The sequence below is a fragment of the Coregonus lavaretus genome (genome assembly GCF_964263955.1).
Source record: "Coregonus lavaretus genome assembly, chromosome: 14".
NCBI classification, from domain to species: Eukaryota; Metazoa; Chordata; class Actinopteri; order Salmoniformes; family Salmonidae; genus Coregonus; species Coregonus lavaretus.
This window is the reverse complement of record NC_140001.1, coordinates 21503659-21518698: the sequence shown is the minus strand read 5'-3', so window position 1 is coordinate 21518698 and position 15040 is coordinate 21503659. Positions and strand designations below refer to the sequence as shown.

At 43.7% G+C, this 15040-nt stretch overlaps 1 protein-coding gene across 2 annotated transcripts; it reads left to right on the top strand.

The window, feature by feature from the left end:
* Nucleotides 1-809: 809 nt before the first annotated feature.
* Nucleotides 810-12932, top strand: ccdc92 (coiled-coil domain containing 92). Of its 2 annotated transcripts, none has more exons than XM_084176232.1 (4): nt 810-1011; nt 5003-5175; nt 9273-9314; nt 11871-12932. In XM_084176232.1, the coding sequence occupies exons 2-4, from the start codon at nt 5040-5042 to the stop codon at nt 12659-12661; spliced, it is 969 nt and encodes a 322-aa protein (XP_084032358.1). In that variant the 5' UTR covers nt 810-1011; nt 5003-5039; the 3' UTR covers nt 12662-12932. The 2 variants fall into 2 exon arrangements, with proteins under 2 accessions (XP_084032358.1, XP_084032357.1); XM_084176231.1 differs by having other exon boundaries at nt 813-999.
* Nucleotides 12933-15040: the final 2108 nt, after the last annotated feature.

Here is a 15040-nt window from a genome sequence, read left to right as displayed (position 1 = left end):
ATTTCCAATCCTTCTAATTCATCATGGTCATCATGACCCTCTTGTCCCCCCCGCAAGTTATGCGCCTGGATGGGCTGCTGCTTTGCACTACTTTCCTGGCTTGACATCCACATCGCTGCGGCCAAACGCCACGTTTCTTCCTGCACGTCAAAAGCCCATTCTTGAAGCACTGCTCCCCTCTGCTGTCTGGTGTAGTCTGTTGTATGTGATAAAGGAACAATTTGGGTTTATTATTTTTGTCGAGATATTTTATCTCGAATTAATATTTAAATATTAATATGGTGTAAATTAATAACGTTTTTTGTTTATTTCCTATTTACACAGAAGTGAGCCCTCTCACCAGTTTTGTATGCATAACTTACCTCCTCTCGTCGTCGCTAGATGGCTCAAATTAATCCGATTTGTGTGAACAGGGCCACGTTCAGTTGCTAAACGTTCTTGAACGTTGCAGATAGAAATGCCATGATTTGAGTCGACATGATTGCTTGTTCTACATAACATATTTCTTTCTGAACGTTCCAAAACGTTGTGTCCTGCTGAATGCGCCCCGCGAGTGATCCAGGAGTGTTCTGTTTCTATGGCAATGACGCTTACGCCCTAGATACAGCTCGTCGACATGCGTAGCAACCGCCAGGTTTACACATTAACATTTTTGGCTAAAATCACATTTTCTTTGACTAATTTATGCATTTTCATACATGTATTCCTGTCTATTTCAGAGTGTCAAATCATAAGTGATAAAACAAACGAAATGTTCTTGAACATTGTTACTACTTTTATTAGTATCCCATGATGCATCGCCTTATTTTGTTGTAGCTGAGGATGATGAGATAAATGACACAGCCCATCCATCTCTGTTTCTGCCGACAGAAGAGGAGGGCTTGACAGCATCAACGACAACAATGCCTCACATGGCAGAACGGATTTAGCCTCTGTTGCAATTACGCAACAATTGATATATTAGAGAACTTTCGACGATATTGTCTTTTTTTTTTAAGGGTAGGTATCACGGTAGGTTGTTAAATGTATAAACCGTTTTCCATTCTGTTTGGTCTGTGGTAACAGCAGGACCCCTCCACGATTGAACCTGCCTCTATGGTTAACGTTATCTATCTATCTATCTATCTATTTATCTATCAAGTTAGCTAAATGAGCATAGCTAGCTAGCTATTTGCAATGGTTAATTTTTTGTAATGCATTGTTTTGTCATGTTAAAATGCAATGGGACCATGGTGAACATAACAAGAGCTTCAAAATCACCTTCGCATTATAACTAGAGCTAGCTTCTGCACTAACTTTAGCTTACGTTAGCTAACGACGATTTTCTTGGTTGGATAGCTACCTAGCAATGTGTGACTGGATAGTTATCAATAAGTAATACTAGCTGACATGCTGGTTGGTTGGCTACACAATGCCACATGTATTTAACGTTACTAGCTAGCTATGACACGTTTAGCTAGCTAGCTAGCTATTTGGATTTGGAATGCAATAAGACGATGTTGTTTACAAACATGATAAGAGTGGCCTTAACCAATTGTTATGGACCGATCAACGCACGTCACAATTGCAGTGAACATTAAATCAAGCAATTAGCTAACTAGGGTAGATGGCTAGCTAGCTAGCTTTGTTGTCAAATAGATTTTGGATTGGAAAGTGCTGGTTGGTTGTCAGACGCGCGTGTGACAGTCGGATCAGGTGCTGTCCGCAATGCGGGTGCTGAAACCTTAAATGCTCTACTATAATTTGGTCCTAGGGCAATTCCATGGTAACAGGATGATGATGTAAAATGTATGCCAAACAAAAACCAACGTTTGCAAAGTTAAACAAACCATACAACTCTATGCACGACTTTTAAGAATTTCCACTGGAAATTTTACAAAAACAGATTTACTTGTAGAACAGAACAGTTCTATAGTTGCCATGGCGCGCTATTAGCAGCCTAATCACAGAGCTCCTGTAAATGTGTACATATTTAGTTTATTTTAGGTATTTTTAATTGTTTTGTTTTTAAATGAGCTCTTTTTGTTTTTGATAACATTTCGTTTCTATTTCATGTATCTGGCGTTTTTGCAGATTGACTGACAGGTTAAACTTTCTGGCTAGCTTTTGTTTGAAAATATGCATCAGGACACAGTACCATCTATTGTTTCACCTGGCTGCCAATTCCTGATCTGCTGAGAACATAATTTGAGGAGTTTCCTAAAGCATGAGAGGAATGGGAGATGGCGGAATACAGCAGAGGGCTAGTAGAGAGGACGACTGGCTACTATTCTGAACTTTGTGTGTTGAGCTTTCTGGCACACAGAGCTTCTGAGGCATCACCCAAGTGGGAGCTGCACAGAGTGGAAGAGGAGAAGTCCAGTGGCTATAAGACTCAGGCTGGTTCCCAGACTTGCCCTGTACAAGATCATCATCAGACTCCATCACCATCATCTACCATTCTCTGTCTAGCTCCCTTCGCTCAAGCCATGAGCTGACCCTCTTCATCTTTAGAGGATGCAGCTTTATTTACATGGCCTCTATTGGTTGACCTGACATGATATATTGCTTGTTTGATTTTTGCTCTTGAAGCGCTTTGAGATTCTATGAAATCTCTATAGAAATGTAATTTGTTATTATTATTAACAGTGCAGATGCAAAGTTTGGTAACAGAATGACGGCACAAACAGTCATTCTGTTACCAAACTTTGCATCTGCACTGTTCTTCAAGTAAATGTGTTTTTGTAAAATTTTCGGTGGAAATTGTTAAAAGTAGTCCTTGTGCATATAGTTGTATAGTTTGTTTAACTTTGCAATCATTGGTTTTTGTGTAGCATGACATTTTTAAGTAAAACATTAGTCTCATTCTGTTGTCGTGGAATTGCCCCCTAGCATAAGGTCAGTCTGACTTTCTTTTCCATTTGAATGAATAATGAATCCTACAAAGACACAGTGACTTATTGCTGCAAACTCAACTGGCTACCTGGCTGTTATGGTGAAAAGTGGAACTGTATAGATTTCATTCTGCACATTTTCTAGCAGATAAAGAAATATAGGCTAAATGTCTTAATTGATTCTCCCAAAGCACATGGAAAGTTAATTATATCGACTGGAAATAAAGTAGCCATTCGACAAAGGCATTTGCTCCACACCCACCTGTCATGGTCCATAGGAAAGCTGTGAGTTCATGATAGCTCCAGCATACTCTTTTGAGGCAGCACCTGGCTAGGTGATCGTAAGTGATTTTCTCAGTCTTAAGTGTGTGAGACTTCTCCCCACTTTTTATCACAGGCGGTGTGTCTGGAGCGTTAATCTCGGTTTTAGCAAAGGATGGTAGCTAGTGTGTCTTGCTGCTGCAGTTCATTGATTATTTATGTCTTCTGTGAGAAGAAATGCTGGTTGGTGTGTAAGGAGAAGGGAGAGAGGGAAGGGGAGTTGTCACTTATCACAGATATTCAATTTTCTCTCTAAAAGCAACATACATTTTGGATAACTGAGTATACCAAATGACTACAACGGGAGAAAGAGGGTGAAGGGTTGTCTGTTGGTGATGTCATTACAATGTGATGTCATTAGAAAAGGTTGGTAATTTAATTTTGCTTTGTAATGTCACTTATCGCATTATCCGTAGTGCTAGGAAAGCATTCTGGGAAGTAACCAGGCCTACTGGCATGATCAATGGGAAGCTCTCAAGCATCAAGCCTGATGCTAGGAAGGGGTGTGTGTGTGAGTGTCTGCCATCCAGGGTTTACAGGAATTACTCATCAATTATAAATTATCTCTGTCTGCACTCTTTATGACACATCAGTCACTCTCTCTCTGTGATTAATCGGCTGTGTTGGAGGTCAACTGGTGTCCTTTGCTTCAGAAGGAGAGAATTTGACATGGCATTGCTATCACTGAAGAGCATGTCTTAAGAGGTGACACGATTTATTATTCATGTTAGTAAGATGATGGTGTAAGAGGGAGAAGCTATGAGCTGTTTTATTGAAGCTTGCTAATGAATTCAGGGAGAAGGCTCTCTCTGCACTCAGAGGGGAAAATCAATGTGCTCCCGACTCAGTGGCGTTGTCTCCACCCTCTCCCAGACAATGGGGCTGCTGCTCTGTTCTGACTGACTGATGGTCTCTTACCTCACCTCTGGGTGCCGTCTCTGGCTGAGCACTGGATGCAAGGACGTCCAAGGAGGGAGGAAGGGAGGGGAGCAGGCCCTGCCTGCTGCTGGAGACTGGCTGCATCATGCTGCACCCTCTGTCACTGTGACGTTTACTAATGTTCTCAGGATCTCTGAAAGCATTCTGTATTTACCCTCAGCAGCCTCATGGGCTTTGTGCACTGAAATGGAGGAGTAGCCTGAGGTTCCGACTATAGTTTTTTTGTCCTTTTGTAGCCTAGTTTTTTGGATGACCTGTTGATAATGACCTATTCGGCCTATTAAATACTGGATTTCTGTGCTGGGTTAAAGTAGGCCTTTTGGCCCATTTAGCCTATTCAGTTAAAAGCCAAAAATGCTGATTAATTGTTTCCCCCTGAGGTGTCTTCTTTAGACGTAGACTGCCCACTCTGATGATAAAATCAATAGCTCGACATCAGCGTTTGTAAGCCAATTAGAGTAGGCAACAAAGGTATGAGCCTATGTGCCCCCTCTCTCCTGGCAAAAAGCATTATAACAGTATTGACTGAGTAGCATTCCAAAGAAAATCAGTTCAATAGTGTGCTATTTTTTTACCCTGTGTGTCATCAGACTATGTTTGGGCATTAGGCTAGTCAATGACTACTTTATCAAGCCCAAGCAAGTGGCCAGGAGTTTGGATGGATTTGATGGCATTGTCTTGTAGTCGTAGTGACTGTTCAGTGTATCGTCCAAAGAGGATTATCATGGCAGTGTCATTGGCAGGCAATGTAAAGCTGGAGCACATCCCAGATGTCTATGGGTGAAAGGGTGAGCATTTAGGTTCAGCACTGAACCCCAGATGGTACGACTCTTGTTTTGATGTTGTCTGTCTGTCATCTGTGTTTGCAGGTCTCTAGGACCGGTGTGTGTCTGTGTATTGTCTACCATGGCGTCCCCCAATGGTACCCTGGAGAATCAGCTGCACAGCGCCCAGAAGAACCTGCTCTTCCTCCAGCAGGACCATGCCAAAACACTGAAAGGTCTACATGCAGAGATCCGCAGACTACAACAGCACTGCACAGGTGAACATGCTGAACCTCGAATTGAACTTGAACTGTGGCAACTAGACCTACAGTTGAAGTCGGAAGTTTACATACACTTAGGTTGGAGTCATTAAAATTAGTTTTTCAACCACTTCACAAATGTCTTGTTAACAAACTATAGTTTTGGCAAGTCGGTTAGGACATCTACTTTGTGCATGACACAAGTAATTTTTCCAACAATTGTTTACAGACAGATTACTTCACTTATAATTCACTGTATCACAATTCCAGTGGGGTCAGAAGTATTACATACAGTCATGGTCAAAAGTTTTGAGAATGACACAAATATTAATTTTCACAAAGTCTGCTGCCTCAGTTTTTATGATGGCAATTTGCATATACTCCAGAATGTTATGAAGAGTGATCAGATGAATTGCAATTAATTGCAAAGTCCCTCTTTTCCATGAAAATGAACTTAATCCCCCCCAAAAAATTCCACTGCATTTCAGCCCTGCCACAAAAGGACCAGCGGACATCATGTCAGTGATTCTCTCGTTAACACAGGTGAGAGTGTTGACGAAGACAAGGATGGAGATCACTCTGTCATGCTGATTGAGTTAGAATAACAGACTGGAAGCTTTAAAAGGAGGGTGGTGCTTGAAATCATTGTTCTTCCTCTGTTAACCATGGTTACCTGCAAGAAAACACGTGCCGTCATCATTGCTTTGCACAAAAAGAGCTTCACAGGCAAGGATATTGCTGCTAGTAAGATTGCACCTAAATCAACCATTTATCGGATCATCAAGAACTTCAAGGAGAGGTTCAATTGTTGTGAAGAAGGCTTCAGGGCGCCCAAGAAAGTCCAGCAAGCGCCAGGACCGTCTAAAGTTGATTCAGCTGCGGGATCGGGGCACCACCAGTGCAGAGCTTGCTCAGGAATGGCAGCAGGCAGGTGTGAGTGCATCTGCACGCACAGTGAGCCGAAGACTTTTGGAGGATGGCCTGGTGTCAAGAAGGGCAGCAAAGAAGCCACTTCTCTCCAGGAAAAACATCAGGGACAGACTGATATTCTGCAAAAGGTACAGGGATTGGACTGCTGAGGACTTGGGTAAAGTCATTTTCTCTGATGAATCCTATTTCCGATTGTTTGGGGCATCCGGAAAAAAGGTTGTCCGGAGAAGACAAGGTGACCGCTACCATCAGCCCTGTGTCATGCCAACAGTAAAGCATCCTGAGACCATTCATGTGTGGGGTTGCTTCTCAGCCAAGGGAGTGTGCTCACTCACAATTTTGCCTAAGAACACAGCCATGATTAAAGAATGGTACCAACACATCCTCTGAGAGCAACTTCTCCCAACCATCCAAGAACAGTTTGGTGATGAACAATGCCTTTTCCAGCATGATGGAGCACCTTGCCATAAGGCAAAAGTGATAACTAAGTGGCTTGGGGAACAAAACATCGACATTTTGGGTCCATGGCCAGGAAACTCCCCAGACCTTAATCCCATTGAGAACTTGTGGTCAATCCTCAAGAGGCGGGTGGACAAACAAAAACCCACAAATTCTGACAAACTCCAAGCATTGATTATGCAGGAATGGGCTGCCATCAGTCAGGATGTGACCCAGAAGTTAAATGACAGCATGCCAAGGCGGATTGCAGAGGTCTTGAAAAAGAAAGGTCAACACTGCAAATATTGACTCTTTGCATAAACTTAATGTAATTGTCAATAAAAGCCTTTGACACTTATGGAATGCTTGTAATTATACTTCAGTATACCATAGTAACATCTGACAAAAATATCTAAAAACACTGAAGTAGCAAACTTTGTGAAGACCAATACTTGTGTCATTCTCAAAACGTTTGACCACGATTGTACACTAAGTTGACTGTGCCTTTAAACAGCTTGGAAAATTCCAGAAAATGATGTCATGGCTTTAGAAGTTTCTGATAGGCTAATTGACATCATTTGAGTCAATTGGAGGTGTACCTGTGGATGTATTTCAAGGCCTACCTTCAAACTCGGTGTCTCTTTGCTTGACATTTGGGAAAATCAAAAGAAATCATCCAAGACCTCAGAAAAAAATGGTAGACCTCCACAAGTCTGGTTCATCCTTGGGAGCAATTTCCAAATGCCTGAAGGTACCACGTTCATCTGTACAAACAATAGTACGCAAGTATAAATACCATGGGACCACGCAGCCATCATACCGCTCAGGAAGGAGACGCGTTCTGTCTCCTAGAGATGAACGTACTTTGGTGCGAAAAGTGCAAATAAATCCCAGAACAACAGCAAAGGACCTTGTGAAGATGCTGGAGGAAACGGGTACACTAGTATCTATAGCCACAGTAAAACGAGTCCTATATCGACATAACCTGAAAGGCCGCTCAGCAAGGAAGAAGCCACTGCTCCAAAACCGCCATAATGACCATTGTTATGTTAGGAGGAAAAAGGGGGTAGCTTGCAAGCCGAAGAACACCGTCCCAACCGTGAAGCATGGGGGTGACAGCATCATGCTGTGGGGGTGCTTTGCTGCAGGAGGGACTGGTGCACTTCACAAAATAGATGGCATCATGAGGAAGGAATATTATGTGGATATATTGAAGCAACATCTCAAGACATCAGTCAGGAAGTTAAAGCTTGGTCGCAAATGGGTCTTCCAAATGGACAATGACCCCAAGCATACTTCCAAAGTTGTGGCAAAATGGCTTAAGGACAACAAAGTAAAGGTATTGGAGTGGCCATCACAAAGCCCTGACCTCAATCCTATAGAAAATGTGTGGGCAGAACTGAAAAAGCGTGTGCGAGCAACGAGGCCTAAAAACCTGACTCAGTTACACCAGCTCTGTCAGGAGGAATGGGCCAAAGATTCACCCAACTTATTGTGGGACGCTTGTGGAAGGCTACCTGAAACGTTTGACCCAAGTTAAACAATTTAAAGGCAATGCTACCAAATACTAATTGAGCGTTTGTAAACTTCTGACCCACTGGGAATGTGATGAAAGAAATAAAAGCTGAAATAAATAATTCTCTCTACTATTATTCTGACATTTCACATTCTTAGAATAAAGTGGTGATCCTAACTGACCTAAGGCAGGGATTTTTTTACTAGGATTAAATGTCAGGAATGGTGAAAAACTGAGTTTAAATGTATTTGGCTAAGGTGTATGTAAACCTCCGACTTCAACTGTAAATACATACACTTCATACTGGTACAAAATATAAAAACATACTAGCACAACCAAAAGAAAACATTCTGAACAGCTGGATTGCAAGCACAATAGACTAAAGACTATTACATTCTGAGTCATACGTGCTGAATACTCATTTACAGTTCTGCCTGAACAACATGCACAGTTACATTAGATCACAGAACGGCAGCACTGCAAAGTTAAACAGGATTAAACATGAACAGACTACTCCAGGGATCTTCAACTGGTGGCCTGCGGGACAAATTCGGCCCGCGGACTGTTTTATTTGGCCCCTAAAAGTTTTCTGAGCCCAACAATTTTTACACATTTTTTTTATTACATTTTCGTTTATGGGATATAAAAGATTAGGAATTCACCTCAAAAATTTTTATTTTGAATTTAGAAACTCTATTCACAACTATTTCCACTCATAAATAGAGAGACATATGTGATTGTGTACCAATGTAATCATGGTTTGAAATTATTATGTTTTTGTCTGTTTGGGCTTCTTGCGTCAATTTGCAGTGTACAAATTATTTATAATTATGTTCCGGCCCACCGACCATCCGCTCAAAAAAAAAATCGGCCTGCGGCTGAATCTAGTTGATGGCCCCTGGACTACACCATAAGTAAAGCATGATAGCCTGAGCCACAAACCAGAGCACACCACAACAGAGTGGCTAGCCAGGGCCAGGTCCATGAAATCCATCGCTCTGTGCTTTGGCTGATTGTCTACTATCCTTGGACAACCTGCTGCCACTGCTAAACTGGCCTGTGACTCTCACTAATCCTGGCCCATCTGTAGAGGCCTGCCATCTCACCTCTCTCCACTAGATACGTGCTGCTGCACAGGCTCTCTGAATAGCATGCTCCTTGATGCCACTGCACCGCTCCTGTCAGAGCTGAAGATTTCATTTCCCGGCCTGATCCGCTTCTCTTTTCACAGACTTGACCTATAAGCTGACAGTGAGAAGTTCAGATCCAACAGGTAAGACGTTTCACAGGCCTTCCTCCATTACGTGACTCCAAGTACACACACATCCACGCAGGTATCTGTTTCACACCTCACATTCCATGGCTAGAGCAATTGGCCTGACTTTCTCTCTCAATAACTAATAGCATAGTTATTGAGAGATTACTATGGATCTTTACTGGGGTGTGATCCAGTCAGTGGGAAATAGGATTGGCGGGCAGGGTCAGTTAATTTTCTCATGATTTTTCTGTGGGAAAAATGTATATTTAATTCTGTGGGAATCCTTTATCTCTCTTTCTGTGTGTTTTGACTTGACTCTGCTGTCATTGTGTAAGTAATATAGGCACTGGCAGTGCAGTGCACTGTTGGACAGAGACATGGAATGTAGCCAATTATGTTTTACCAATCGCAATTACTTTCTTTTACACTGATTTCACTGATTGGAAAGCTTTAGAATAATGCGCTTTCAAATTAAATTGATACATTTTCAACGCCTCTGCAAACTATCGTACTGGCAGTTGTATTATTAATGATATTATGTAGCCTATGTGAACTAAGAACCGCTCAACAGTGCCCATGAACAGCCCCTAAAACCTGCAAGGCTATTAGATAAGATCCTGATAACACTCTTCCACCCAGGGAGCAGTGCGCTGCAGCCGGGACCGCCTGCTGTTCAGGGCACTGTCCTCCTTTCACAGTCAGCTCACTGCCAAGCTCACAGCACAGCCCCCTCCCCTCCATTACCTTGGACATGCCACAGAGTCAAACAGTCTGAATTATATACACAGGAGAACTGACCATGGGCATGCAGTAGGACCACACTGAGATCTAACTCTGGAATCTGACCTGTAGGCTAGTAGATGGACTCAAATAAGAATTGAACATTAATTACAGGAAATCTGTGCAATGGGGAAACAATATAACAATCAATGTGATGTTGTCAGATATTCAGTCACTACTATAGAAACAGTGTTAACAATGGGAAGAGGTTAAAGCTCTGTCAGTAAACCTGTCAGTAAACAGCTGTACCTAAGCCCTCCTACCCTCCACGCTGACCTTTCAGGACATCATTACAGTCCTGATTAAGCAGCTGAAATATATATACTAGCCAGAGGACAATGGGCTGATACACAGTTTGTAGCATCTCTAGCCATGGACCAAAGCAAAACATTATGATATGAAAGTAAAAACATCCTGGTGCTGAAATCGGAACTGTTTTAATCAGGCTTGATCTTTGGGCTACATTGGCTTGATATTTGATGTATTTTGTGCTACTGAATTATTGAATTGGAAATCAGTCAGTTCACTGTTACAGAATAACAGTAGGTTCAGGTTGTATGACAGGTAACATGTCTCAATGTTACCTTGTGAATCATGTAATGGGGAGGTGTTCTTCCTGGCTATGTGCAGTGCACACAGTGTGGTACTGTGGGGGCTGTCGGATACAGTATCAGGTTATTGTGGGACATCATGCAGATTGCAGTGCAGAAAATTAGATGATGTATCACAGCACTAATGCACAGACTGCAACCTACTGAGTGCAGCAGGCAGGGCTCCGCTGCTCTAGCTGGGGTCCAAAACAAAGACAACATCCCCCCCTCTCGGCTGGTAGAGAAACAGATATCATCACCCCCACCCCCCTAATAGGAGAAAATTGCAGCTCTGAAACACAGACATGGACAACCCCCCCCCCCCCCCCCCCCCATTATGCTGATAGGAAATATACCAGACAGCCCAGTAGAAAATCGACATATACTCTAGTATTAGATGTAGATGGGTTGTGTTGGGTAGATATATCTACAGTATGATTTAGGCCTATCTATCTGATACAGAGCGCTAATAGCTAGGCTATATCTGTACCGTAGCTGCTTGTGAATGTGTGTCTGATCAATGGGTTGGGGTGAGGCGATGTGGGGGCATTGTTGAGCTGGCGAGGGAGGAGGAAGAGCAATAATGAAGGTCAGATCAGAGCTGTGCCCTTGCTATCGACCAGAGCTGGATTATGAGACAGGAGCTCTTCTCGCTCTCTCTGCCCACTGCAGATAAGTCTCTGTAGACCATCGCTCTCGCCCACTCACTCACATCAGCTGATAGACTCAATCCATGGCCAGTGTATGCACTTAAAGTACCTATGGGCAATTAGTGTGTGTGTGTGGGAGGGGTGGAAGGTTGGATGTACAGTATGTGTAGCTTATATTTTATACAAAATTGCAGTGTGTGTGTGTGTGTGTGTGTGTGTGTGTGTGTGTGTGTGTTAAGTATTATTAGAATTTAAGTGGCAGCTTTTTGTATTTAATTTGTTGTCTCTGACATGTACACACGCCTACAGTATGTTGACTGCAGATGGCAGCCCTACCAGACCCAATAGGAAAACAGCCTTGTATGTACCCCTTATTGAATATTTTGAGAGGAATGGACCATTCTTTATTGTGAATCCAAATGAAGTAGGCTACTGTATTGGTGACAGTGAATATTGTATGTGTTGCAACTGGGATTCTGATGGTTGTGTGAATGTGTGTGTTTTGTCTTCAAATAGAGGTCTAACAGTGTGATTTGTTTGTGTGTGTGCAGACAGCAGCGAGGTGCGCTGCAGGGAGCTGCACAGTAAGTGTGAGGAGCTGGAGGCTCAGCTTAAGGTGAAGGAGGAGGAGAACACGGAGCTGCTGAGGGACCTGGAGCAGAAGAACGCCATGATCTCTGTCCTGGAGAACACTATCAAGGAGAGGGAGAAGAAATACCTGGAGGAGCTGAAGATGAAGAGCCACAAGCTGGCTGTCCTGTCTGGGGAGCTGGAGCAGAGAGCCAGCACCATCGCCTACCTCACCTCTCAGCTCCATGCCACCAAGAAAAAGCTCCTGGCAGGCAGCTCCTCCGAGGCCAGCCCCAACGTCAGCCCTGTGAGCTCCTACAAGCCCACCCCTCCCCCAGCCAAAGACCGGCAGCCTGGCCCTGAGACCCCTCGCCGCCGAATGAAAAAGAGCCTGTCTCAGCCGCTGCACTCTGAGTTAACCGAGGTGTACCGGCTGGGTTCTGATGGGAGGAGGATGGTCCTACGGGAGGCGGTGGACGCCATGCCCGACCCCACCCCCTTCCTGCAGGCAGCTCGAGACACACCTGATCTGCAGATGGTACGAGACCGGCCTGCCGTCATCCCCCCCATCACCTGTGATCATTCGTCCAGCCCCCGCCACAGCCCGGCACGGGACCGCCAGCACCAGGCACACGTTGGCGTGGCACACCGCATCCACCACAGCACCCCTCTCCTGGCACCGCCTCAGCCAGAGCTGGAGATCTTGTCTGTGGACCAGGTCAATGGGGGCAAGGTGGTGAGGAAGCGCTCAGGGGCAGACCGAACCGTTTAACACACTCACACACAACAAGAGCGAGAAGGAGCATCACCTACTGTATAAATCGGCTGCTTTTTATGCAACAATGCAATGAGCAAAGAAAGTGTAAAATGAAAAACAGACCAAAAAAATTAACATTTCACTTTGTTCATGGTCCTCCTAAAAAAAACTAATGCCACCATGCCAAATGTTTTGTTTTGAAACCCATGTGACTTATACATCCTGTCCTTTTTGCTTTGTCTCTCATCTCACTCTGTCATACATTGTGCACATAAACTTATCTGCCAAAACATCTGCATTAATGCCTGCTTACCTGTTGAATCCATACACATATCGTCATGGTTACTACCAGGGGTGAAAGTAGATTTAATTTCTTAATATGATAGGCTACTGTTCGCTCAATTTGGTTAAGAATTTTGATAACTAAAAGACAGATTGGAATCTTTTCATTGTCATCTCTTTACAGTAATAGCCATTTGCGTTCCAAACAGTTTTTCAGCGACTGTACTTTTAAATATTGTGATATGCCTGGCTGGGTCTCTGCTTTTCATTGACAGTCGCAACTCAACAATCATCTACACTTTATATATATATATATATATATATATATATATATATATATATATATACACACACACAAAGTATGTGGACACCCCTTCAAATTAGTGGATTTGGCTATTTCAGCCACACCCGTTGCTGACAGGTGTATAAATTCGAGCACACAACCATGCACTATCCATAGACAAACATTGGCAGTAGAATGGCCTTAGTGAAGAGCTCAGTGACTTTCAATGTGGCACCGCCATAGGATGCCACCTTTACAAAAAGTCAGTTCGTCAAATGTCTAGAGCTGCCCCGGTCAATTGTAAGTGCTGTTATTGTGAAGTGGAAACGTCTTGGAGCAACAACGGCTCGGCCGCTAAGTGGTAGGCCACACAAGCTCACAGAACGGGACCGCCGAGTGCTGAAGCGCTGAAGTGCGTATCACCGTAACAACCGTCTGTTCTCGGTTGCAACACTCACTACCGAGTTCCAAACTGCCTCTGGAAGCAACGTCAACACAAGAACTGTTCGTCGGGAGCTTCATGAAATGGGTTTCCATGGTCGAACAGCCGCACACAAGCCTAAGATCACCATGCGCAATGCCAAGCATCAGCTGGAGTGGTGTAAAGCTCTCACCCGTTGGACTCTGGAGCAGTAGAAACACGTTCTCTGGAGTGATTAATCATGCGTCACCATCTGGCAGTCGGACGGACAAATCTGGTTTTGGCGGATGCCAGGAGAACGCTACCTGCCCCAATGCATAATGCCAACTGTAAAGTTAGGTGGATGAGGAATAATGGTCTGGGGCTGTTTTTCATGGTTCGGGCTAGGCCCCTTAGTTCCAGTGAAGGGAAATCTTAACCCTACAGCATACAATGACATTGTAGACGATTCTGTACTTCCAACTTTGTGGCAACAGGTTGGGTAAGGTCCTTTCCTGTTTCAGCATGACAATGCCCCCGTGCACAAAGCGAGGTCCATACAGAAAGGGTTTGTTGAGATCGGTGTGGAAGAACTTGACTGGCCTGCACAGAGCCCTGACCTTAACTCCATCGAACACCTTTGGGATGAGTTGGAATGCCGACTGCGAGCCAGGCCTAATCGCCCAAAATCAGTGCCCGACCTAACTAATGCTCTTATGGCTGAATGGAAGCAAGTCCCAGCAATGTTCCAACATCAAGTGGAAAGCTTTCCCAGAAGAGTGGAGGCTGTTATAGCAGCAAAGGGGTGACCAACTCCATATGAATGCCCATGATTTTGGAATGAGATGTTCGATGAGCAGGTGTCCACATACTGGTCATGTTGTGTATTTGATTATTGCAGCATGCGCTTTAATTTTAAACAATCCACAGTTAGTTTTTTGTTTTTAAGCTAATGATCCTCTATGGCCAAGTAATGCTTTCTGGTGTAGTAGCCTATTTTGAATTATTGTATTTATTTCTGTATAGACAAGAGTAAGCTAATTAGGATATATAATTTTGGCAATTTAATTCAATTTACTTTAGGGAAAACTTAGCTTCCCCTAGCCTTATGGACACGCCGCCTATGGCTTTGAATGTGGCATAAACACAACCAGTTATTATGTTTTCATCTGATTGTCAAACAATCACTCAACAAAGATGCTCCTGTAGGCTACTCGCGCACATTCGTCCACTCACAAAATTATTTCAGCATCCAAACCCCAACAGTGCACTGTGCACCCGCAATTTGATGAATGGAAAGAGACATCTGTTACAAAACCCCTAGGTTCAGTCTACAAGGCCTAGACTTGTAGACTGAATTGATTCATCCACTGCGCGCCTTGGTCTCCGCCAGTCGTCTCTGCCTTGTCCGCGAACGTCTCAACCACTC